General features: G+C 46.9%; 1 protein-coding gene across 2 annotated transcripts in view; it reads right to left on the minus strand.

The window, feature by feature from the left end:
- The window catches only part of TBC1D8 (TBC1 domain family member 8), a 138,250-nt gene that overhangs the window by 84,874 nt on the left and 25,616 nt on the right, over positions 1 to 27,760 (minus strand). Inside the window, exon 2 of one of the 2 annotated variants that reach the window (XM_040267693.1) lies at positions 3,216 to 3,371. In XM_040267693.1, the coding sequence (XP_040123627.1) occupies positions 3,216 to 3,371 (156 nt within the window). The remainder of the gene's footprint in view (positions 1 to 3,215; positions 3,372 to 27,760) is intronic. The other variant, XM_040267694.1, reaches the window with a different exon arrangement.

Raw genomic sequence — 27,760 nt, forward strand, 5'->3', positions numbered from 1 at the left:
AAGGAAAAGCAGAAATGAAAAACAGACCTGTCCAACATAAAGTGTCCTTGAAGTGGGAAATCCAATCAACGGAATATAAAATGCCTTTTTTTACAATGTAACACATACACAGAATGATATTAAGAACGTTTCCTGAAATGATTAAAGAAAGCAATCTTAAGTCCTGGAAGAGCACATGGGGTTTCAGGAAAATGTAACACAAAGTGCTCCAGGGAGTAACAGATTATAAGGAAGTTACTAAAGTGACTGACTAATGTTGCAAAACCTCAGAGATTAAAAAAAAAAAAAGCAGTTATACCCATGAAAAGCACATCACCCACAACGCAGCAGGATGGGAGGTAGGGTACATCAGACCAGCCTTAGGTTTCTCCTCTCGCCACTGAAATACTGCAAGACCCCAAAGTGATGGCCACCAAGCCCCAGAGACTGGTCAGAACTCATCATACCCAACCAGGGCGTTGCAACCATGTGAGACATCATTAAGGAAAGAAAACAGGAATTCAGCCAACTAAGAAAGAAGCCAAAATAAAAGATGCTATGTTGGGAAAACCATACCTGATGGAAGCACTGAATCGATTTACATAGAGAACTGAGCCAAATAACATTGAGGAACACAGTTACCGGAAAGAACGAGAATCACAGCATACAATTAATAGCAAAACTTTTTAAAATGAGAGCCTGGGGCAGCAGGGGACGGATGAGAAGGCTGCGAGCATCCTTGTCCTTCAGGAGGTGAACACTGTCCAAGTAGAAACACTGTCTTCAAGAGCTACAATTCTTTTAAGATATTTATTTATTTGGCTGTATTGGGTCCTAGTTGCAGCATGCAAACTCTTGGTGGCAGTATATGGGATCTAGTTCCCCGACCAAGGCTCAAACCTGGGCCCTCTGCACTGGGAGCTCAGAATCTTAACCATTGGACCACCAGGGAAGTCCCTAAAAGCTACAATTCTGACCTTGTCACACATTCAAACATCTATCCCCTTGACTTTCAATGAACCTTTCAGAAAGCTGGCACTCAGGGTTCAAGGGATATTTCTTTGAAGTTTAACAGTTTTTTCATTTCACTTCAGCATCTTTCCTTTTCAGTTCAGTTCAGTCGCTCAGTCATGTCCAACTCTTTGCGACCCCATGAATCGCAGCACACCAGGCCTCCCTGTCCAGCACCAACTCCCGGAGTTCACTCAGACTCACGTCCATCGAGTCTGTGATGCCATCCAGCCATCTCATCCTCGGTCGTCCCCTTCTCCTCCTGCCCCCAATCCCTCCCAGCATCAGAGTCTTTTCCAATGAGTCAACTCTTCGCATGAGGTGGCCAAAGTACTGGAGTTTCAGCTTCAGCATCATTCCTTCCAAAGAAATCCCAGGGCTGATCTCCTTCAGAATGGACTGGTTGGATCTCCTTGCAGTCCAAGGGACTCTCAAGAGTCTTCTCCAACACGACAGTTCAAAGGCATCAATTCTTCGGCGCTCAGCCTTCTTCACAGTCCAACTCTCACATCCGTACATGACCACAGGAAAACAATATTTTTATTGTCCACTGGCACTGTCGGGCAAGCTGCACCATCTACCATTCTTCCCAACTCTCCCTGGACTTGTGTAGATGCATTAGAAAGTGGCGCTGGGAATTCCCTGGTGGTCCAGTGGTTAGGACTCGGAGCTTTCACTGCCGCGGTCCTGGGAGCAATCCCTGATTGGGGCACCAAGCTCAGCAGGGCCAAAAAATACAAAAAGACAAAAGGAAGGAAGGAAAAATAGTTGTCAACCAGTGTCACTGGAGGCTGGTTGGCTAGGATGATGGTGGGTGGGCAGAAGCGGGAAGAAGATATATTTTTTTCTTTGTACTTTTCAGAGCTAATTGATTGTATTGAGCATGCATCATTTTATCACTTTATGCAAATACAGAATGATTTGTCCAAACAAACAAAACGAGCTGGGAAAAAATGTTCCAAGATGTTAACAGTCATTAGTAATAAATGGTGGGTATAAGACGACAATTTTCTTCTTTATCCTTTCCTGTATTTTTTCTAGGAAAAAAGGTAATCCGATGTCATTAGAGAATGTAAGGTGACACTGAAATTTGACAGTAGTTACTAAAATGTGGGCTTCCCTGGTGGCTCACACAGTCAAGAATCTGCCTCCAGTGTGGGAGATCAGGGTTCAATCCCTCAGTCAGGAAAATCCCCTGGAGAAGGGGATGGCAACCCACTTCAGTATTCTTGCCTGAAGAATCCCATGGACAGAGGAGTCTGCTGGGCTACAGTCCATGGGGTTGCAAAGAGCAGGACATGACCAAGTGACTAACGTTTTCACTTTTTTAAGAGAAAAAAAACAAAACACAACTGAAAACCTCTGCGTAGAAACACATGTAGACCTGATTACCCTGGATAAGAGGTTATAGATGACTTCTTTCTCCTTTCTTACCCATTTTCTAATTTCTGAAGTGTGAAGATTACTTGCGTAATTAAAAAGACACATCTCACCAACTGCCCTTTGAGCATCCCCGTGATGGTAATACTAAAATAGGGACTAGGAGTTATCTGTCAACAGTGTGTAAGTTCAACTTGCGTTTGTGCTAATTTACATGTCAGTAACAAGCCTGAGAGAAAAGGGCTTGTCGTGCCTCATTGGCACAGGTTCAGAAATCTCACATGGATTGTGTGAATAAAGTTTCTGTGGTGTTTGAAAGAATAAATAAATAAAAAGACACATCTCACGTTTGTTTTTTAACAGAAGGGGCTTCTCACGATGCCATGATTCCCAGAGGACCTGAGTGCCCCGGCAGAGCCCCGAACGGCGTGTGCGGGAGGAGCTGAAACTCGGAGAGGATGGGAAGGTGATTTCTAAACTCCCGCAGAACCCCGATGTCCAGGGATTCAGTGCACAGTGGAATAAGGACGAAGGCAGGCCTGAGGCAGACCCAGCCGGGGGCACTTCCCCGGTACCATCACGGAATGCACTCGCACCCAGGACGCCTGTGTTATGTCAGACACAAGACGGAAAAGAAAACGGCTGGGTTCCTCCGGGAACCACACATCACTTGGACCGTCTGTCCAGCTTTAAGAACCACTACGTGCTTCTGATGGTTGAGAGAAAGAACAGAGAGCTCACAGCAGCGGATGAGGTTCGGCGAGTTACCTTCAAGCATCACCACCATGCAGATGCCCATGCTCAGACCTCAAGGTGGGGAATGCCCCACTTGGGATGAAACTCACCCGTGGCCACGGCCCAGTAAACGTCCGATCCGCTCAGTAACTCACCACATGCTACGGGAGAATACACCTGGGAGCCGGGCACCTGGAGCAGAATTCGAAACGGAGCAACCCGGGCGTTGGAATCCAGCACCGCGTCCAGGGCACCCACCAGGCGACCTTCAAGAGACAAAAGGACAACGCACGTGTGAGCACAGGGACGGACAGCCAGCGGCCCCCTGGGAAGGCGGGGCGGTAACTCAGAGCCCCAGCAGCCTCTTTTTTCATTAAATTTTATTGAAGTATAGTTGGTTTACAATGTGTTGATTTATTCTGTACAGCAAAGTGATTCAGGTATACATAAATACACTTTTTTTTTCATATTCTTTTCCATTATGGTTTATCACAAGATACTGAATACAGTTCCCTGTGCTATTCAGCAAGATTTTGTCCATTTTAAAATTTATTTTTAACTGGTGAATAATTGCTTTACAATGTTGTGTTGGTTTCTGCCATACAACAACATGAATCAGCCATAAGTATACATATGTCCCCGACCTCGTGAGCCTCCCTCCCTCCAACCCAGCCCCCTTCCCACCCCTCTAGGTTGTCACAGAGCCCAGGCTGAGATCCCTGTGTTTTAGAGCAACCTGCCAGCAGCTATCGATTACATATGTAACGGACACTGTATGTCAAGGCCACTCTCTCAGTTGGTCCCGCCCTCTCTTTCCCTCACTGTGTCCACTCCACCTCCACGTCCCTATTCCTGCCCTATCCATTCTACACATAGTTTCCATCTGCTAGCCCCAAACTCCTAATCCACCCCCCGCCACTCCCCTCGGCAACCACAAGTCTGCTCTCTATGTCTGCGCGTTTGTTTTGAGGATACGTTCATTTGTATCCCATTTTAGGTTCCACATATAAGTGCCACGATATGATTATTTCTTTCTCTTTCTGACTTACTTCACTTAGTATGGTAATCTCAAGGTCTTCCATGATGCTGCAAATGACATCATCTCATTTTCTGGTGACTGAGGAATACTCCATTGTATATATGCACCACGTCTCCTTTATCCATTCAGCCACTGATGGACACTTGGGTTGCTTTCATGTCTTGGCTACTGTAGATGGTCCAGATTAACCATATATGGTAGGACCTTGTTGTTTACCCATCCTATGTATAACAGCTGGCTTCTGCTAGCCTCAAACTCCCAGTCCATCCCTCCCTGGTCCACCCTCCCCCTCGGCAACCAAAAGTCTGCTCTCCGTCACATTTCACAGATACGCTCGCTCATGTCGTAGTTTTGCTTCTACATATGAGTGCTATAATATTTGTCTTTCTCTGATTTACTTAGTATGATCATCTCTAGGTGCATCCATGTTAGTGAAAATGCCATCACTGCATTCTTTTTATGACTGAGTACTATTCCCCTGTATATCTACACCACACAGAAGAAGTCTTTCTGTTTGGAAAGACTCAAGGCTCAGGAGCTTTGGCAATGGGCAGCAAGCTTTATGCCAACACAACCAACCTGGTCCCTTCACTTGGAAGAAGGTGGGAAGAACAGCAGTTAAAAAGTGATGAGGGGACTTCTAGGTTCAGCTCTAACACTAGGATACTCTAAGCTTCTCCTTTAGGAAACCATAGAAAGAAGAGCAACATAACCCTAAAGAAAGCAGAAGAAAATAATAAAAATTGAGCCAAAAATCCAACATAATTCAAAATAGAAAAACAATAGCAAAAAAAAAAAATCAATAAAACCAAAATCTGATTATTTGAAAAGATCAATAAAAATGACAAGCCTCTAGCTAGGCTAAGGAAGGAAAAAGGAGAGAAGATACAAATTACCAATATTAGAAATGTTCCCTGAAATATTAAAAGGATAATAAAGGAATGTATGAACAATTCTATACTCACAAATTTGATAATTTATATGAGATGTACCAATTCCTTGAAAGACACAAATTATCAAAACTCACACAAAGAGAGCTAAATCATTTGAATAGACCTATATCTATTAAAGAAATTGATGAATCAATAGGAAGGAAGAAACAAAACTGCCTTTGTTCACAGATGACATGCTTGAATTTACAGAAAAATCCCGAAGAATCAATAACAAAAAAAAACTTAAGGAACTCATAAGCAAACATAGAAAGGCTGTCAGACAGAGGGGTAAATGACAAGTGCTTTCCCAAATACCAGCAATGAACAATTGGAATTTGACAAGAATATAAATACCACTGACAATAGCAAAAGATGTTCTTATCAGGCAGAAATATAACTATGCACAGGATCTATGTGCAAAAAACTACAAAACTCTGATGGAAGGATTCAAAGAAGATCTAAACAAATGGAAACATAATCCACGTTCTTGGGTTGAAAGATTCCGTACTGTTAAGATGTCAAATCATCCCAACCTGAGCTATAGATTCAAGGTGACACAACAAAAATCTTGGCAAGCCATTCTGTAGATATTGATAAACTGATTAGAAAGTCTACTTGAAAAGACAAAGACCTATTACTGGTAGTAGTAGTAGTAATGATAATACCACTGAAAAAGAACAAAGTTGGAGGACTCGTGTGATATAATTTCAAGACTTAACTACTGTACCAAGCTATAGTAATCAAGGCAATGTGGTATGGGCAATAAAATATACAGGTCAGTGGAACAGAATCAGAACCTCACAAATGTATCCCACAAGTACAAGTAACTGATTTTTGACAAAGGAGCAAAAGTAATTCAACGAAGGATAGCCTTTTCAACAAATGGTTCTGGAACAATTGGACATCCATATGAAAGAATACAAACCTAACACACAGATCTTATACCTTTCAAAAATTAACTCAAAATGTATCACACACCAACTGCTGACAAGGATGCCAGCAATAGGAACTTATTCATTGCTGATGGGAATGCTTAGGGTAGTCACTTTGGAAGACACTCTGGTTGTTCTTGACGAGTTCAACGTAGTCTTACACCACAGGGCAATCACACTCTTAAGTATTCATCCAATTGTTTTGAAAATTCACACCCACACAAAAACCTTCACATGAATACTTGCAGAAGTTGTTTTCATAACTGTCCCAAATTGGAAACAACCAAGATGTCCTTCCACAGGTGAATAGATAATCAAACTGTGGTACATAATTCAACGGAGTATTTTTCAGTGATGAAAAGAAGCAAATTACCAAGCCTTGAAAAGAAAGAGAGACCTTAAATCCATATTGCTAAGTGAGCAAAGCCCTCCTAAAAAGGCTACATTCTGCACGATCCTAATTATTCTGGGGGAAAAAAAAAGGGAAATACAGCAAGGGTAGAAAAATCAGTGATTACCAAGAAGGGGCTGAATTAGTCAAATGTGGGGGAATTTTAGGGTGGTGAAACTATTCTGTATGATACTCTAATTGTATATACATGACACTATGCCTTTGTCAAAATCCACAGATGTTTCCAGCATAAAGAGTGAACTTTCATGTTTGCAAATTTTGAAAAAAAAAATCATTTAGGGAGGTCCAGGGGTTCCCAAGTGAATGCAGAATATGACCAAAAAAAAAAAAAATCTAATTGTATTACAAATGTATGAAATGAGAGTGAAGGGTATACAGGAAAACGGTTTGACTTAAGTAACTGTGGAAATGAACATTCTTTAGGAGGAAAGGTCAAAGAAATGTGCTTTGAGAGTCCCCTGCTAACAATTCTGATCCATTTCTGGAAGACTAGAAACCAACAATCAAGAAAGAGGATGGTGGCAGGTGACAGCCAGGGTCCTAACTGGAGTGGGAGTTTGCAGGGAAGCAAGGCAAAGAGGCAAGAAACACGGTGATTAGGACTTCCTTGGTGGCCCAGTGGTTAAGAACCCACCTGCCAACGCGGGGGCCACGGGTTTGATCCTTGGTCTGGCAAGATCCCACCTGCTACGAGGCAACTAAGCCCATGCGCCGAGAGACTGAGCTCCAAGACAAGAGAAGCCAGCACAATGAGAAGCCCGCACACTTCAGCGAAGAGAGTGGCCTGCTCTCCACTAGAGAAAGCCCACGTGCAGCAATGAGGGTCCACTGCAGCCCCGACGAAGTAAAAACACAGTACTGAGTCCAAGACACAGGTGTGAATGGCGTCTAGTTTACCACAGACACAAATGGCTACATACAGAAACAGTGACGTGTGTATATACAAAGGTAGTACACAGACTTCCTTGTTCTGTTAGCAGAAAGGACCCAGAAGCCAGGAGCACACCCAGCACCCAGGTCTTGGTTTCAACCAACCTCCAATAAAAGGAACTGGGACTCTTTGGGAAAATGGTTGATTCTAGATCTGGAGCAGGAAATATATAAGATGATCCTGGAGCACCTTGTAGTGGCTGAAAAGTAAGCAAGTGCTGAAAAAAAGAAAGAAAGAAAAAGTCCCACAGTACAGGAAGTGGAGGCAGTAACTTCAGTGGGAGAAACTTGGCAAGCAATACCTTGGCCAATATCAGTCATAAAGGTCAATATCAGTTATAATTCTCTGATAGGATGCAATAAGAATAGCACTTTACCCCATTTCTCCTCCCAAACACCCTTAACCCCATTCTAGTCATGAGAAAAACTTCAGACAAATTCCAATTAAGGAACATTCTACAAAACATCTGACCAATATACTCCTCAAAACTGTCAAGGTCAAAACAAGGGGAAGTGTGAGAAGCTGTTTCAACTCAAATGACAACTAAATGTATCTGCAGGCAGAAAAAAGACCAAAAAAAAAACTAAAGAAAAGATGGACTTTGGTAAAAATCATCATGTTAGTTTTCTACTGCTTCTGCGCCAAGTTACCACGTAATAACTTAAAACAAAAAACTTATTGGAACTTCCCGGGCAGTCCAGTGGCTAAGACTTTGCCTTCCAATGCAGGGGGGATGGGTTTGATCCCTGGTCGGGAGCTATGATCCCACATGTCTCACGGCCAAAAAACCAAAACAAAACAGAAGTCATACTATAACAAATTCAGTAAAGACTTTAAACATGGTCCACATCCAAAAAAAAAAAAGCTTCCTCTCTTCCAGTTCTGTACATCAGAGGTCTAATGCTGATCTAAGGGGAAATCAAGGTGTCAACAGATGTCTTCTTTCTAGGGGCTCTAGGTGAGAACTCATTTGCCTGCCTTGTCCATCTTTAAGAGGCCATTCACTTTACTTGGCTCATGGCTCCTCCTCTATATTCAAAGCCAGAAACACCAGGACAAGTTCCCCACGCTGCCATCTCCCTGGGTCTCTTTTCAGAGTCCCACTTCTGCCTTTAACAACTCTTGTGATAACACTGCACCTATCTGGACAATCTCTCTAGCTTGAGGTCCACTGATGAGCAACCTAAATCCTACCCTTGCTCTTAATCCCTCTTTTGCCAAGTGACCTAATGCCAGGTTCCAGTCATTATTCAGTAATGAATCACAGTAACTGATCAGTATCAGTTGTTTAACTGCAACTAAACACACCATACTAACATGTCAATAACAGTAGATATTGCATGGGGGGGGGTGGTGTATGAGAACTCGATCTACTATCTTCTGAATTTTTCTCTAAGCCTAAAACTAGTCTAAAAATAAAGGTTATTAAAAAGAAAAGAACATAGAGAGGTGGGAAGTAGGAGGGAGGTTCAAAAGGGAGGGGACATATGTATACCTAGAAAAGGAAATGGCAACCCGCTCCAGTATTCTTGCCTGGAGAATTCCATGGACAGAGGAGCCTGGCGGGCTATATACAGTCCATGGGGTTGCAAGAGCCGGACACGACTTAGTGACTAAACCACCGCAGCTGATTCATCTTGATGTATGGCAGAAACCAACACAATCTTGTAAAGCAGTTATCCCCAATTAAAAATTGCTTTTTAATTTTTAAAAAAGAAAAGGACACGGGGAGCCAACCCAGTCAGTGTCCACCTGCAGACAAGTACAGGGGTGACCTCTCTGTCTGTGCAAATGCAAATGCTCCTGCAAGAACCTCCAAGAGCGATGAGCAGGGAAGGGGAGTAAACCAGAGCACTTGGGGTGGAGCCCACCAAAGCACAAAAACGAAATAGGAGACAAGAGGCCAAGACCACAGAGAAGAAGCAAAGCCTGGAGGAAGGGCAGTGAGAGAGGAAAACCAAAGTGAGAAATGAACTCAAGAAGATAAAATCATCCTTCAATTTCTGTTGTTTACGGAGGTGAAGTTAGCATGGCAAAGAAATCCTTCAAGGTTATTTTTTTTAAATGGTAATATGTCTGCAAATTTCAAGGGCATCCAAGACAAAAACATGTACACCTATACACATAAATAAAGCAAACGTTCAGAAGAACGCCCAGGCACGGCTCCTAACGGCAGGGTACACTGTCCTACTTACTCTGCCCTTTTATAAAGAAGCTGAAGATAATGCCCATGGATGTCTTTTAGGACAGCGATCTCCGACCTTTCTGGCACCAGGGACTGGTTCTGTGGAAGACAATTTTCCACGGGAGGGTGCAAGGTATGGTTTCGGGACGATTCAAGCGCATTACATACCTTTTGCACTTTATTTCTATTGTTGCATCAGCCCCACCTCAGATCATCAGGCATTAGGTCTCGGAGGCTGGGGACCCCTGCCTCAAAGGTGCGTTTGTGCTGAGTCATATTTGACTCTTTGCGACCCCACAGACTATAGCCCGCCAGACTTCTCGGTCCATGGAATTCTCCAGGCAAGAATAGTGAAGAGGATTGTCATTTCTTTCTCCAGGGGATCCCCCTGATCCAGGGATCGAACCCACATCCCCTGGATCTCCTTGCAATGGGAGGCAGACTCGTTACCACTGAGCCACCTGGAAGCCCATTAGCAATATTAGCTAATGCTAGCTAATGCTAGGCTTAGGCTCATTAAGAGGAGAGCGTGGCAACCCACTCCTGTATTCTAGCCTGGAGAATTCACATGGAGAGGAGCAAGTTCCCCCCAACAAAAGCAGGGCAGCGCTTGGGGGTTTTCTGGGTTCCCTGTTTCCCAGGCAGTTCCATATGCTCATCTGGAGCTCCAGGGAAACCCTCCTGGTGTCCCGTGAGTGCAACACTCCTATTTTTAACCAATCAGAATAACAACTCAGGCTGAGATAGCTGTTGAGTGACAAGTTTTATAATTAGGGCCCAAAGAGGGACGGAGGAAAATTTTGCCGCCAAGCGAGAAAGCTGCTATTCTTTCCTCCTGGCTAGATTCCACGCACATGGATGGAACCAAGTGTAAGATGAAATCACAGCCTCTGACCTGGGAAAAAGAAAGGATGCTTAGAGAAGGCTTCCCATGGCCTCCTGGCTCTATAACCTCTATGCGGTCCGGAGGCTTACCACTGGCAGCAGTGACAAAGTTCTGTGCTCTTAGCAGGAAGAGCTGCTGCTGCTGCGAAGTCGCCTCAGTTGTGTCCGACTCTGTGCAACCCCACGGACAGCAGCCCACCAGGCTCCCCTGTCCCTGGGATTCTCCAGGCAAGAACACTGGAGTGTTCTCCAATGAATGAAAGTGAAAAGTGAAAGTGAAGTCACTCAATCGTGTCTGACTCTTAGCGACCGCATGGACTGCAGCCCACCAGGCTCCTCCGTCCATGGGATTGTCCAGGCAGGAGTACTGGAGTAGGGTGCCATCGCCTTCTCTGTTACATATGTATAATATAGTACAAATATTTGTCTAACCTTTAATTTCCCAAGCATGTTCATTCACATCTGACTGACTGATAGTACGTAATATTCTTTTGCAATAGGTCATTCAGGACATCTGTGTTATCCCAGTTATACAAAAACAGATACAAAATGGTGTTGGGACTTCCTTACCGGAAATTACTAAGCATGTGTGCATATATTTTTTAAATCTCTTTATTTCCACTCTGCCCCTTTGGCTGAAATTAATACAATATCTACCCTTCTCTTGTAAGAGCACCAGAGTGCAATATACCCATTTTGAAAAACAGCCATCCCCATCCCCCATGAAACGCAGTTTAATGAAAGTCAGAAAACCAGAAAGCCTAACGTCCTTTTTTCTCCTCCTGCACTAATGAAAGCAGATCCTCCTAGTGGCTTAGAAACAGTATACCTGAGGGACTTACCTAGTAGTCCAGTGATTAGGAATCCACCTTCCAAAGCAGAGGACTTGGGTTCAATCCCTGGCCAGAGAACTAAGATCCCACAAGCCCCAGGGCAACAAAGCCTGCCCACCGCAACTACTGAGCCCACGTGCCACAACTAGAGAAACTCTTCGCTGCAACCAAAGATCCCGCACAAGACAACAGTGATCGGATGCAGTCAAATAAATTAATTACTTTTAAAAAAGGCGGAGGGGACTTCCCTGGTAGTCCAGTGGCTAAGACTCCAAGCTCCCAAGGCAGGGGGCCGGGGTTCAATCGCTGGTGGAGGAACTAGATCCCACATGCCACAACTAAGGCCCTAAGCAACCTCATGACAAACACTTCTATCTCTCCAATAGACAAGCTTCAGGGTCACAGCACATTTACGGGGCACCAGCTCAGCGCCCTATCCCCCCATCAGGAAACCAATCTGGGCTACATCTCTGTCTTCATGTCAGGGCTGTGTGGTTCGGCTGTGGTCCCTGTTTTGGAGACTGGGGTGGGGAAAGCAAATGAAGAACCAGAATAAAGGGGAAAACTCTTAGTTTTGAAAAGTGACAAATAACCATAAAGGATTACAGGAAGTTCTTCTGGCTGTGCTGTGCTTTGCTTAATCGCTCAGTCATGTCCAACTCTTTGCCACCCCATGGATGGTAGCCTACCAGGCTTCTCTGTCCATGGGGATTCTCCAGGCAAAAATACTAGAGTGGGTTCCCATGCCCTCCTCCAGGGAACCTTCCCAACTCAGGGATCAAACCCAGGTCTCTTACATGGCAGGTGGATTCTTTCCATCTGAGCCACCAGGGAAGCCCAAGAATACTGGAGTGGTAGCCTACCCCTTCTCCAGGGGATCTTCCTGACCCAGGAATCAAACTGGGGTCTCCTGCACTATAGGCAGATTCTTTACCAGCTGAGCTACCAGGGAAGTCCGAAGTTCTCTCTCCTGACTGTCAAAGAGGGAAGATGAAGGTTAGGGTATTTGCATTCTCAACATGAGGATGTTGAGAGTTCCCCTCTTTGATGTAAAATTCATAACCCAAATTACTCAATTTCAATTTTTTTTTACAAAGCATTTTATAGAAGTTGATCTCTCTTTTCGTGTGGTTCCCTTAGGAGTCCACACATTTCCACTAAACCCAGGAGCTGCTGGTGCTATTTTCAGAGAATGCAGCAGCTCGATGGGCAAGGCCACAGGGCAACCATGACGGTCCAGAGAGGAGGGCTTCAAGGCCATCACAAGGAAGGGATTCCAGAGTCAGCTGTTGAAAACAGGGCAGGCAGCCACCAGGCCCTCACCTGCACACCATGTCCCTGATACATGGGAGCAAGGCAGGCCACACAAGGACCCCCGGCATCTCAGGAAGCCAAGAAACAGCAGAGTGTCCAGACAGTGGCTCTGTTCAGCTGCGGGAGTCACCATGCCAGACTGGCTGCCCTGCTCATGTTCATGCTGGAATTAAAAGGAGAATTTTTTTTTTCTCTTCACTCCAAAACTGTGAAAATTCTTTATTGGGTACAGGCTTTCAGCTTTCCAAGATGCAAAGAACTCTGGCATTGGGTAGTAGTGATGACTGTCTAACGTGAATATACTTAATACCTACTGAACTGGACACTTAAAAACAGTTAAGATGGCCAATTTTATGTTACGTGTTTTATACCACAATTGTCTTAAACTATGAAAATGTTAATGGTCGGAAATTTCTGCAGCTGGCTTCCTAAAGTAAGTATAGAAACTTTTCCTAACCCCATCCCCCAGCTGACAAATCCTAAACACATTTGAACATAAATGTCCACCCTGCTGAACCCTGACATGTTCTTCTAGCCACTCCATAAATAATCCTTGGATGGGAACCAAGCCGTCTGCTTTGGCTCAAACTTAATGTACGGATCCTGCCATCATGAACCTCCAAGCAGGGTGATGTAATGCTCAAAATACGTGACAGCAGGAATCCTGCTCTGAAACGCCACCATGACAGCCAGTTCCAGCACGGGGACTGCCCTGCCTTACAGACATGTGTTGCTGTGGGTACAATGAAACGCTCTTCTGGAAACTTCCCAGCATGTCCATCTACCTGGCTATCCGATTACCTGGTCTTTCAGCATGGCAGTTATGCACAGCAATTAGAATTAAGTTTCAAGGGTATGAAATGAAAAGAGCAAAAGACACCAGGAAAGAAGGAAAACCAAGACTCAGCAAAGGCAGGACTTCCCTGGTGGTCCAGAGGCTAATACCCCATGCTTCCAATGCAGCGGGCCTGAATTCGATCCCAGGTCAGGAAACTAGACCCCACATGTAACAACGAAAGAGCCTGCATGCCGCAACTAAGACCCAGCACAGCCAAATGGATAAATTAATAATAATAATAATAATAAACTCAACAAAGAGCTTGGCTTTAAGATCTGATACAGTTGTCAAGTAAAACACCAGCTGTGAGGGCATCTGGGGTGCCCAGGAAAGGCCTGTTGCCCCCCTCCACGGCCAAGACTAACACAGGCCAGGGGCACCCAGAACTCTTCCCTGGACACTGACTCTGAAGTGAAAGTCTATGAAATGGGACCCCATTGCTCCAGGACTGCCCACTCACCCACCTGATGGGTCCATCCGTGTGCTAATCTGCCCTTCCCATGCGGCTTGGCTCTTTCTAGAAACCTGTCACCCTTTTTAACATACCGAAAGCTGTACATAATTAACATATGCAACAATTGTTTTAAGATAAGTGTGAAAGTGAAAAGTGAAAGTGAAGTCGCTCAGTCGTGTCCGACTCTTTGCGACCCCATAGACTGTAGCCTGCCAGGCTCCTCTGTCCATGGAATTCTCCAGGCAAGAATACTGGAGTGGGTTGCCATTTCCTTCTCCAGGGGATCTTCCCGACCCAGGGATCGGACCTGGGTCTCCCGCATTGCAGGCAGACGCTTTAACCTCTGAGCCACCAGGGAAGCCAGTTGACACCCAGGAAACCATCACCATAATCTATGCCACAAACATGTCCAACACGAGTTCCCTCTCCGCCTTTTACTGGGTCAGCCAAAAGGTTCCACTGGGGTTTTTTCCATAAGACGTGATGGGAAAACCCAAACGAACCTTTTGGCCAACCCAATATTAACATGTATATACATCTAATGGGGTAAGAACATTTAACATAAGATCTACCCTCTTGACAAATGGTTAAGTGTACAGATCGTTCACTATAGGCATTTGATGCTGTATGGTAGGCCTCTAGGACCTAGTCACCTTGTATAACTGAAACTCTGTGCCCTTCGACTAATATCTGCTCATTTCCCCCTCCCTCAAGACCTGGCAACAACCATCCCTCTCTTCCCTCCTCAGAGTGTGACGATTTCAGACTCATCACATACATAGGGCGTGGCTTGAGTCCTTCTTCGACTGGCTGTTATCTCTTAGCATAATGTCCTCAAGGTTTACTCATGTTGTTGCAAATGGCAGAATTCCCTCTTTTAAGGCACTGGCACCCACTTCAATCCCGAACCTTCCCTCCTAATATTTCCTAATCCATGAAGGTTCCCTAACCCATGAAGACTGGACCATCCCTAGTCCACTGAAGCCTAGAAAAACAAATCACAGAATTACATCATACGACTGTGTTGCAATCAAATGTAACAGCAGCAGCCGTATTCCCTTGCCAGTTTCTGCTACTTCAAAACAACCAAATCCTATGGCAAAACGTTTCTGATCTCTCTAATCTGTGGAGAAACTATCTGCCTTGGGTCAAGTATTTTAATAGCCTGATACATGTGGTGCCTGTAGACTGTGTCAGGAGACTTTCCATTTGAGACAGAATAATTTATCACTTTTGATGACCCATGTTTAACAAGCCCAACAGGACCCCCAAAATCACATGAAGGGAACCAGTTACAAAGAACAGCATTTCCAAAAAACCTTTCCCCCCAAAATAAGACCCAGTCTCAGTTTGTCCTCCTAAAGCTATCCCGTGTTTTTTGGTTTTGATCTTCTTGATTACAAAATGAACACTTCTGTTGTTGTAGAAATCTGGGAAAATTCATACAAGCACAAAGAAAAAAATTCAACTTATCTCACATCTTGCCACATGACAATAACCCCTGGTCTGTGCTCCTGGCGTTTTTTCTTAACTAATCACAAATTTAGACTATTAAGCTCTCACACCAGGGATGGTGAGGCTAGGAAGGTAAACAAGACTGAACATGAAACAGAAAGAACTCTCCTTTTGTGCTCAGAGGCAGTTGCAGAAAGGCTGGTAAACTTGCTCAACAAGACTCCTAGGTGGTGCACAAACCAGTCTACCAGCCGAATCCAATCACAAGTGCAGCCCGCTGCCCACCAGCTCCCTGGAGCTCTTACAGCCACAAACCAACCTGCAAACCACACTTTTGCTTAATGGCCTTGTACATCATCGAAGGCAGGAAGTAGAGCTTGGAGGCAGTCAAGGAGCACAGAGAAATAAATAAGACAAAGCAATAGTGCCTCCTTGGCAAAACGGAAATCAATAGAAGAGTCAAAAGGGTCAGCCGGGCAAGCAGTTCCATCGGCTCAAGTTCAAAGCAAAAGACAGTACCCAGTGGATTCCAGCTCCTCACGTGGAAAGTCAGCCCCCAACCCCCACCTCTGGGGAGCCTGTAAAACTCCTTTAAAATGGATGAGCCTGCCTGTTTCATCAGGCTTATCAATACAGCCGCTCCTGTGCAATGTTTAAAACACACTTTCACTGAACACCTATTACATGCCAGTATCGTCTATGCTTACAAACTCCAGCCAGTAAGGCCACGGTGGGTTCCATCTAGCTTGGAAGTGAAGGCTGCAGACATATGGACCCAAAGACGTCAAGCTTTGCATGTCGGTATCCGGCACAAATACTTTACAAAAACACGTACAACCTTCGCAAAAAAGGCCTTACTTACTTCTCACTTTCATTTAGACGTTTTCTGTCCTGGATCATAAACACTCTTTTCAGGATCAAATTATACCTAATTTGCAACAACTAATTACTGAATGTTTACAAGCCACGAACCCCTCTTACTGTTAAGTGCCTCTTTATGGGGAGACAAAAGGAGGGCCAGGGAGCCTGCATCAGCTCCAACACCTGGTACACCTGCCCTTCAGCCTCCCCTCAATCAGCATCTGTTCAATGAACCCTCGGAACAAGAGGAGATCAAAGGCATGGTTCCTTAAGCGTGCTTAGGGGACACTGTCCCCCATACGCCACGAGGAGCTGGAGTTCTGTTCACTGTGGACTCTGATCTTGCAATGCGATCATTCAAAGCCGGCCATCTGTCACTCCCTTTCAGAGCCTCATTAGGCTATCAACAGTTGCTGGATCCTCTTACAGAACTCCACTAATCTTATCTGGGGCTAAGGCAGAACATAAGTGTTTCAGTAACTAAATTTATCCCAGAGACTAAGCCGGTTTTCTTGTTTTCTGTTTTGTTTTGTGGTTAGAGGAAAGCCACATGGCTCCATAGTCATACAGATGCAGACTGTTGCTGTTGTTCAGTCACTAACTCCCGTCCAACTCTTCGCAACCCCGTGACGTAGCCCACCAGGGTACTGTCCATAGGATTCTCCAGGCAAGAATACTGGAGTGGGCTGCCATTTTCTTCTCCAGGGGATCTTCCCAACCCAGGAATCGAGCCTGCAACTCCCGTATCTCCTGCACTGCAGGTGGATTCTTTACCACTGAGATTCAGATCAATGAACCATTAGCTCAAGAAAGCAGAAAACAGGTGGAGAGAGTGGGGCAAACTGGAGGGTGAGGAGAACACCCTCCCTCCCCAGGGAAATAAGGAAGTGGGTTCATTCCACGGCCCATGATCAGCATTCCCCTGGTTGTTCAGTCGCTCCGCTTATCCGATTCTTTCTGACCCCACTAACTGCAGCACGCCAGGCTTCCCTGTCCTTCACTATCTCCTGGAGTTTGCTCAAACTCATGTCCATTAAGTCAATGATGCCATCCAACCATCTCATCCTGTCACCCCCTTCTCCTCCTGCCTTCAATCTCTCCCACCATCAGGGTCTTTTTCAATGAGTAGGCTCTTTGCATCAGGTGACCAAAGTACTGAAGCTTCAGCATTAGTCATTCCAGTGAATATTCAGGGTTGATTTCCTTTAGGATTGATTGGTGTGATCTCCTTGCTGGCCAAGGGACTCTCAAGTCTCCTCCAGCACCACAGTTCGAAAGCATCAATTCTGAGATGCTCAACCTTCTTTATGGTCCAACTCTCACATCTGTTCATGACTACTGGAAAAACCATAGCTAAACTATGACAAACTTAGACAGTATATTAAAAAACAAACATCACTTTGCCAACAAAGTTCCGTACAGTCAAAACTATGGTTTTTCCAGCCTTCCCCAAGAGTGACATTATTGCGGAACTGGTCTGTAGCCAATGTCTTTGGGTCCTCAGAAGGCCATGGGTCGGTCAGACACGTGCAGATCATGAGAGGGTCCACAGCAGAAAACAGGAAGAAAGGAGGAGACGGTAAGATAGTGGCCTGCCCCTGCCTTTAAGGCCATCACACATCCTAGGAACACAGGTCTCCTCACCCGTATTGACAAAATCTTTCTCTCTGGACTCATGCTGCACATCTGCCCACATCCACTGGCAGAGACCCTGGGAGATGCAAACGTGGATCCAGGAATCAGAAAATCCAATTAAAATTTAACAAGATGAAATGGGGGAGCCTTAGCAGCAGCAGCAATTGACTTCCTCAGACTCACGGACGCCTCTTTATTTCAGGGAGTTTTCCGTTGGGAATTCTGATCTTGAAATCTTCCTGTTGAAAGCCTGCCATTTGCCAAAGTCGCTGCAGCCTGCAAGATGCTGGGTCCCTGCAACAAGCCAGTACAGGGCACTTGCTGGCAAAACGCAGTGGCATTCACTCTGCAGACACACACCTAGTGGTCACCATGGAACCAGGCCACCTCACAAACGACCCTTCTACCAGGCACCCTCTGGTGCTATAGAAACTGCTCCTCAGTAGGAACCGGATTAAGTCCTTATCATATAAGGCTGATGACACAGGAGGATCCTAAGGGACAAGCAACCTTCAGCAGGGTGTTGGTTAGCCAAGCTCTAAAAAGCTCTCTTTGTACCATTTAAGAGAATGTTAAGCTGTTCATGAGGATGGGAATGGAAATAAAAATAAACATACAAAAATCCCCATGCAACCCCACCATCACGTCAACAAATCAGGCTAACTTCTTGTTTCTGAGTTTCCTTCTGGTAAATGGGTGGTATCTTCTTTCATCCAGAAACGGGAGGGCAAGAAAGTGGTAGCTCAGTACTCAGAGCCTGGGTCACGTGCCCGGTTGTGTAGTTGTTGTGTCTGACTCTCTGCAGCCCCGTGGACTGTAGCCCGCCAGGCTCCTCTGTCCATGGGATTTTCCAGGCAAGAATACTAGATAGGGTTGTCATTTCTTTCTCCAGGGGATCTTCCCAACCCAGGGATCAAACCTACATCTCCTGCACTGGCATGCAAATTCTTTAACCACTGAGCCACCTGGGAAGCCCAATGTCTCCAATGCCCTGAGAAAGCCCAGAAGACCAATTAACTTCATTCCACAGGAAGCGCCAGAGAACCCTCAGTCAGGCCAAACCAGGGAAGTCATACGTTGTTCTGGATTTGCAAAGTCCTGGGTTCAAATCCCATCACTTCATGGCAAAGAGATGGGGAAACAGTGGCAGACTTTATTTTGGGGGGGGGGGGCCTCTAAAATCTCTGCAGATGGTGATTGCAGCCATGAAATTAAAAGACAACTACTCCTTGGAAGGAAAGTTATGACCAACCTAGACAGCATATTAAAAAGCAGAGACATTACTTTACCAACAAAGGTCCATCTGGTCAAGGCTATGGTTTTTCCAGTAGTCATGTATGGATGTGAGAGTTGAACTGTAAAGAAAGCTGAGTGCTGAAGAATTGATGCTTTTGAACTGTGGTGTTGAAAAAGATTCTTGAGAGTCCCTTGGACTGCAAGGAGATTAAACTAGTTCATCCTAAAGGAGATCAGTCCTGGGTGTTCACTGGAAGGACTGATGCTGAGGCTGAAACTCCAATACTTTGGCCACCTGATGTGAAGAGCTGACTCATTGGAAAAGACTCTGATGCTGGGAAAGATTGAGGGCAGGAGGAGAAGAGATGACAGAGGATGAAATGGTTAGATGGCATCACCGACGCAATGGACATGAGTTTGGGTAAACTCCGGGAGTTGGTGACATACAGGGAAGCCTGGCGTGCTGCAGTCCATGGGGTCGCAAAGAGTCGGACACGACTGAGCGACTGGACTGAACTGGGTTCAAATCCTGACTCTGTCCTCGAATGGCTGTGTGACTTAGTTCCCTGTCCGCTGAGGTCTGCATGGACCTCATACGGAGCACCCAGACAACACACCTGTCACAGGCTGAACTGTGTATGCCCCCAAAGATGCTGAAGCCCTACTGCCCAGTCCCCTGGGGTGTGACCTTATTAAAATAGGGTCACTGCATGTGCAGTTATTAGTTATGATGGGGTCATCCTGGTATAGAGTAGTGTCCCCAACCTAGCCTGACCGGTGTCCGTGAGAAGATGGCCACGTGAAGACAGACATACAAAGAGAACACCTCAGGACGATGAAGGCAGAGCCTGGAGCAATACAGCTGCAAGGGAGCCCCAAAGGTTTCCAGCCACCACGGGAAGCAAGGGAGAAGCAAGGAAGGATTCCCCCGCAGGTGTCGGGAAGCTGGCCTGCTAACTTCTTCATCTTGGACTTCCAGATCCCAGAACTACTGTTCTTTTAAGCAACTTGGTTTGTGGGTCTTTGTTACAACAGCCCTAGGAAACATACACGCTGCCAACTCAGGAGGCTTCCTGGTGGCCCCTGCCCACCTACATGGAGAATGAGGCAGCCCCAAACGTGCCAAGACAGGGTCTCTGCCACCCCCCCCGACACACTGACCATCACATCCAACCATCTCTCTGAGCCCCAAATGGATTTCACACCGAACCTTTACTGACTAGTGGTTAACATTTATTTCACTCATCGCCCTGCCTTATCAATAATCTAAGTCCAGCAAAAGGCAAACTCATGGGAGGGGACGCCCATGCATTTCAAAGTGCGTGGCAGTCATTAGAGGCCAAAATGTTCCTTTTTAGCCTTTAGAAGAGTGAACTCCAGGCTTCCCTGGTGGTTTAGTGGTAAAGAATCCGCCTGCCAATGCAGGAGACACAGGTTTGGTCCCTGATCCAGGAAGATCCTGCAAGCCTTGGAGCAGCTAAGCCTGTGCGCCATAGTTACTGAGCCTGTGCCCTAGAGCCCGGGAGCCCCAACAAGAGGTGTTACCACAATTAGACACCCACACACCACAAGGAAGAGTCGCCTCCGCTTCCAGCAAATAGAGAAAAGCGCGTGCAGCAACAAAGACCCAGCACAGCCATAAATAAATATATAAAATCATATTTTAAAAAAAAAGAGTGAGCTCCTTGGAATGTCTCTGGAAGGAGGAGGGGGTTGAGAACCAGGCTCATTTGCTCAAGTTCCTGAAACAGCCAACATCACGCTTAATGATTCTCATGGGTCACACACAGTGAGGACTGGGCCGACTTCAGTGGGGGAAGGAAGGCCGGGCCCTCCCTGCCTCCCCAGGCGCAGCCAGGGACTTGCGCTCTCCTGGGCCAGGGTGAGGCCTGGCCTCAGCATTCCCAAGTCTCCCCAGGGGCCTCCCACGTGCAGGGAGTGGAGAACTACTGGCTCTGTGTGTTTTCCAGCCTCTGGTCCAAGCCCCGCCCCTCGGCAGAACCCGCGGGTCCCCTTGGGGCTTCACATGGTCCCAGGTGACAGGGGAGCCGGGAAGGGGGCAAGCAGAGCACTCAAGTGGCAGGTTACCGCCCATCGGTCACCTGGCGGTGCCTGCTTCCCTGCCAGCCTCAGAAGACACACGATCCCCTCCCTCCATGCTCCCAAGCCGTCTCCTCTGGAACCTGGCTGCAGTTAAGGACCCCCTTTCACCTCCTGCCACTCCCGATCTTTGGTTTCAACGCAGAGTCATGAGGCTGGGAGCCTCCAGCAATGCCTACACCCTTGCCCCCAGGTCTGGGGTGACTGGTCCAGGGGGCTGCCTGGGCCCCCACACTGTGACAAGCTCCCCCGAGAGCCTGCCATATAGGGGAGCCTGACACCTGCCAGTCAAGGACCTCCTCTTTCTCCCTGAGGCTCCTGACCCTGTTTGCCTGGAGCTGTTACTTCCCTCCTAGGGTTACTTTCATCTCCAAAGTTACCAAAACGCAGGACACGCCTGCCACCCCCTTTCTTCTCTGTCCATCTCGCCCTGCCTCCACCCCAGCGATTCTCCTATAGGTGCCCTGAAAAGACACTGGCTGTTTCCTTGGACTCATCACTCATTCCATTCAAGCCTCAGTTTTCTTATCTATAAAATAAAGACAAGAGTCCCTCTCTCTAGTCATGGGAAGGACCAGATAAAACAAGGTGACACACAGATGTCCCTCCTCCAGGAAACAGGCCGAATAACTCACGTGAGCTGGTGCAGAACCCGGGCCTCCTGGCTGCCTGTGTCTTCGTGCAGGGGTCCTCCCTGCGCAGGAGGGCGTCTGTCTCCTGCCAGAGCCAACACCACGGGCAGGGGCCGGGGAGGGGAAGGAGCAGGGCAGCCAGCAGCAGGGAAGCTCCGTCATCTGAGAGTTCGCTCCTCAGACCAGGACAGGGGTAACAGGAAAACCCGCCTGCACAGGCCGAGGGTCACTCTGCCCAGCTGGCCTGCAGGTCTCAGGAGGAGCCAGGGGTTATTACTCTGGTTCTCCATCGTGCCTGGGCACTGGGGTCACCTGACTCTTAGTGACCCTACAGACGGAGCCCACCAGGGGAGTCCATGGGATTTTCTAGGCAGCAATACTGGAGTGGGTTACCATGCCCTCCGCCAGGGCATCTTCCTGACCCAGGGACTGAAGCTGCGTGTCCTGCATTGGCAAGTGGATTCTTTACCGCTATGCCACCTAGGAAGCCCAGGGTCACCTGGGGCGCTTTCAAAACCCTAAGCCAGAGACGCAAGGAATCAGCGGCATGGCCTGGGATGGGGGCCGCTGGAAGTGCTCCAGGATTCCCAAGCACTGGTTCTATCCTGTTGTTTGAATAATTAAGCACAGCCTTCATTATATGATGGAGTCGCCCACCAAAGTCTCCCTAGGAGGACACGAAGTACAGGAGAGGATAAACTAACCCACAAAGGCCAACACATGGAAACAACCTAAGCATGTATCAACAGATGATGGATAAAGACAGATGTGGAGGGGGGGTGCGGGGGATACAGACACAGACACACAATGGAATATGATCCAAAGAAGGAAATCCTGTCATTTGCAACATGGATGGATCTTGAGGTCATTATGCTGAGATAAGTCAGAGGAAGATAAATATTGTGTGATCTCATGTACATCTGCAAAAGCCAAACTCATAAAAACACAGAGTAGAATGCAGGTTACCAGGGGCTGGGGGTTGTGGAGAACTGGAGAGATGCTGTTTAAGGGCACAGACTTGTCACTAGTAGATAAAAAAAGTTCTGGAGATCTACCTCACAGCATAGCAATCATAGTCAACAGTCCTGTGTTACAGACTTCAAAGCTTCTAGAAGACTAGACCTTCATTGTTCTCACCACGAAAAAAGAAATGATCACTATGTGAAGTGACAGAGGTGTCAGTCAAGACCAGGTGGTCATCACACTGCAACATATAAATGTGCCAAATCAACATAGGTTGTACACCTTAAACTTACAGCATGTTATATGTCGATTGTACCCCAATAAAAAAAGACAAAGAATAAACCAAGCCACACACAGGAGGAAACCACCTGTCAGTCTCCTTTGTTAAAATAACTAAACACAAAATCACAGGAGGCCCAGGCAAGAGCAAACAGATTTCAGGGTCAGGCTGGATGAGAAACAAAGTCTCAGGAAGCAGTGGGTGGACCCAAGGACGTGATGGGCAGCTGGTCCACATGTGCCTCTATGAAAAGTTTGCTCACAGCCACCCACCAGGGACTGGGCTCAGGGCACACAGCCTTGGAAAGAAGGCATTCAGAGGGCGTGTGCACACACATATACACTCACGGGCCTGGAGAACTTGTAATGGGGCAGTGAGGCCTTCAAACTTAGAAAGTGAAAGTGTCACGGCTGACTCTTCGCAACCCCACAGACTATAGCCTGCCAGGTTCCCTCTGTCCATGGGATTCTCCAGGCAAGAATCCTGGAGTGGGTTACCATTTTCTCCTCCAGAGATTTTCCTGACCCAGGGATCGAACCCAGGACTCCTGCATTGGAGGAAGAGTCTTTACCATCTGAGCCCCCAGGGAAGCCCTGAAGCTTAGAAGCTAAATCCCTATTATTAGAGTTAAACGTCAGCAAGCCACTGAAGATTTTGTTTTGTTTTAACTTCTTGGCCCTTTGGAAATTCAGCAGCCCAGAATTATTGGACCGTATCCTGGCCTTTAGAACATCATTATCCGCCTTGCGTATTTGAACACAAGTTACTTCAGTCTTATCCCCAGCACCCCCCAACTGTGGACACAGTCACAACCGTCATCAGCTAGCATACATCAGACAAACAGCATATGATGGGGACTGTGATGAACCTGTCCCTCTCATTCTGTTCAAGGCTCACTACACTAAAGGCTAGATAGCTTCACCGACTCAATGGAGATGAATTTCAGCAAACTCCAGGGGAGAGAGTGGAGGACAGGGGAGGCCTGGCATGCTGCAGTCCATGGGACCAGGAAGAGTCAGACACAACTCAGCAACTGAACAACCACCACCCTAACGGTAGCTGTGGTTTTATCCCCAAGGCTCCACGTGGTTATGCAGTTGGTACAAGGTCACACAGCTGGGGTATGCCACCAGGGAGGTCACGCCCCGACCAGCCTTACCCACGGTGCACAGACAGGCAGCCTGGGCTTCTCTGTGTTCCAGCTCGGAGCGCAGAGCAGCAACACGGGCCCCGGCACCAGCAGTCTACGAGCTGGAAGAGAGACCCTTGGCAGGAGTGAGGCATCTGCCTTGGCACAGCCCCGGGCCGGTCACTTCACCAGAGGAGGGAGGGTGTCCTCAGGAAACTTCCGTGTGCAGAGCCCGGGCCATCAGAGAGCTCTTGAACCCAGGGAGAGCCCCAGGGGAGCATGGCCTGCCCTCCCAGATCGAGGGCAGCCCATGCACAGCACCTACCACTGACAGGTCTGCCGGGCCAGGAGACTCAGGCTGAACTTCTGCAGCCGAACAGGAACTAGACTCTTAATCAACCATGCAAACCTGCCAATCTCAAGTTGTCTCTGCACGAGTGAATTTCATATCCCACCGGAAATAACAGAAAATAGGAACAGTGTCCCGACAAGGTGTAATGTTTCTGACAGGACCACAAAGAAAATCGAGCTCCCTGCCACCTGGGGAGTTCTCGACATCGCCCAGGAATGTCACCGCCAAGGAGATGATTGCCAGGACTGCACCACGCGCACTTTACAAAGCTACACTCAGCATCGCTCCAGTCCTAAAAGATGGAGACGAGCATTCTAGCAGATAGGGGTAGGTACACTGAGGACCACCCAACAGGAACTGGGGCCCACATTCATCAACATGCACGTGTTTCCTGAGCACTGGACCTTAGTCAGACCAAACAGGCTTTGCAACCACCCTCTGCTGGAGTGCTGATGGTGAGAGAGAAGAGGCTAGGGTTTTCTTTCTAACTAGAGGACCATCCGAGTCATTGTTTTAACAGGCTGGTACAATCTAATACTGGACTACAAAGAAGGCTGTGCACTGAAGAACTGATGCTTTTGAACTGTGGTGTTGGAAAAGACTCTTGAGTGTCCCTTGGACTGCAAGCAGATCAAACCAGTCCATCCTAAAGGAAATCAACGCTGAATATTCACTGGAAGGACTGTTGCTGAATCTGAAGCTCCAATACTTTGGCCACCTGATGCGAAGATCCAACTCACTGGTAAAGACCCTGATGCTGCGAAAGATTGAGGGCAGGAGAAGGAGGTGACAGAGGATGAGACAGTTGGATGGCATCATCAACTCAATGGACATGAATCTTAGCAAACTCCAGGAGATGGTGGAGGACAGAGGAGCTAGGCATGCTGCAGTCCATGGGGTCGCAAAGAGTTGGGCATGACTTAGCAACAACAACCACCTAATACTAAGTGTCAAGGAAAGTTGAGATGCGAGCAGGGATACAGGCCACCTCTCCAGTCCAAGTTCCTCATCCAAAACACAAGGGTCTCACCAAGTCACAGACAGGCTTGAGCTAGGGCTCAAGAATGTTAACACTGATGCTGACCTGAGGCCACTATGTCAGGGTCCCCAGGGAGCCTGGGTGGGGGAAGAGGGGTGCATGTTGGGGCATGCACAGGAGGTAGGTGCCAATGCAGGACCCAGTTGAGAGGCTGTGAATCATACACAAACACACAAAATACATGCGTGGCACATTTTCCAGTGCTGTTATTCCATTAAGTGAGAAATAAGACATAAAACTGCAAAAACAGTGTGAAAAGTGAGAGTGAAAGTCACTCAGTTGTGTCCGACTCTTTGCGACCCCATGGTTTATACAGTCAATTGAATTCTCCAGGCCAGAATACTGGAGTGGGTAACCTTTCCCTTCTCCAGGCGATCTTTCCGACCCAGGAATCAAACCAGGGTCTCCTGAATTGCAGGCGGATTCTTTACCAACTGAGCCCTAAACAGTATGAACTTGACCATATAAACAAAATTCATAGATAAAGCTTCAAAATCAATACAGAACGGTTAACTGTGGTTTCCAGGGCTTTTTCTTCTTTTTCCAATTTTCCACCATTAGCACTGACTTATAAGATCATGGGAGAAAGCATCCCTACAAAAGTGTTTCTAATGCTTTTGGTTTTCTAACTTGAAGAACTAAATCGTGATGGGAAATGGCCTTTTCACCACTTCTCTATTGGGACTTCCCTGGCTGTCCAGTGCTTAAGATTTCGCCTTCCAATGCAAGAGGTGCAGATTTGATCTCTGGTTGGGAACTAAGATCCTACCTGCCTCAATGGCCAAAACTCAAAACATAAACAGATGCAATATTGTAACAAATTCAATAAAGAGTTAAAAAAAAAACCCTACTACTCTATCGAGGAAGTTTTCCTTCCAAGGATAGCCAGAACTTGTTAACAGCATATGACACAATCACTGGTGGAACCAAGATGAACTTCCAGACCAGTCAAGATGCTAATTGCTCAAGGCTTTAAAATCAGTATTTAAAATAATGCCCCCAGATTTTGAAGCTGGGTCCTGTGTTTTCTGCCCATGTGCTGTCACACCAGCCTGCCACAAGTCCTTCCCAGAGGAGCCAAACACTGCTCAATGTGTAACCAGTGTTTTGCTACAGCCAGGAATGTATACATACCGGTATGGTGGCATTTGTCCAGAAAAAAACACCAGGCCAAGCAGGTCATGTGGAGAAGGCAATGGCACCCCACTCCAGTACTCTTGCCTAGAAAATCCCATAGACGGAGGAGCCTGGTAGGCTGCAGTCCATGGGGTCGCTAAGAGTTGGACACGACTGAAGCAACTTAGCAGCAGCAGCAGCAAGCAGATCAGGCAGCAATGTGACCTGGGTAGGTCACTTACAGCCGCAAATAAAAGGTGATGGGAAGTTTGGAGGAGAATGGATACATGTACACATATGGCGGAGTCCCTCTGCCGTTCACCTGAAACAATAACAGTGTTAACTGGCTATGCTGTGCTGTGCTTAGTCACTCAGTCGTGTCCGCCTCTTTGCGACCCCGTGGACTGCAACCTGCCAGGTTTCTCTGTCCATGGGATTCTCCAGGCAAGAATACTGGAGTGGGTTGCCATGCTCTCCTCCAGGAATCGAACCCAGGTCTCCCACGTTGCAGATGGATTCTTTACTGTCTGAGTCACCAGGGAAGTACAAGAACACTGGAGTGGGTAGGCTATCCCTTCTCCAGGGGATCATCCCAACCCAGGAATCAAACCAGGGTCTCCTTCACTGCAGCCGGATTTTTTACCAGCTGAGCTACCAGGGAAACCCGTTAATCAGCTATACCCCAATACAAAATAAAAAGTTTAAAGTTTGGAAAAAAAATAAATATAAGGTGACGGGGGGACTTCCCTGCAGGTCCAATGGTTAGGACTCCTCGCTTCTGTGGGTTCAATCCCTGGTCAAGGAACTAAGATCTCACAAGCGCCCCCCCACCAAAAAAAGTGAGGGACACAATAGAATGTCAGGGCAGCACCTGTATCCACCAAAATACACAAGGTCAAGACCTTGAGAAGCCATAAAACAGGGCAGGAGAGTCAGAGACTGACGGAAGGTGAAAGGGCACACAAGCCAATGGTATGTGACCCCAGAGCAGGGATCAGCCGTCTCCGAGGCTGACGAGGTCAGCTACATTCCAGATGAATCCAAAGTCCCCAGGGGGGTCTCTCCAACGAGCTCTGAAGCAGTGCACAGGCCTGCTATGCTA

Source organism: Oryx dammah, unplaced genomic scaffold (assembly GCF_014754425.2).
Source record: "Oryx dammah isolate SB20612 unplaced genomic scaffold, SCBI_Odam_1.1 HiC_scaffold_25, whole genome shotgun sequence".
In the NCBI taxonomy this organism is placed as follows: domain Eukaryota; kingdom Metazoa; phylum Chordata; class Mammalia; order Artiodactyla; family Bovidae; genus Oryx; species Oryx dammah.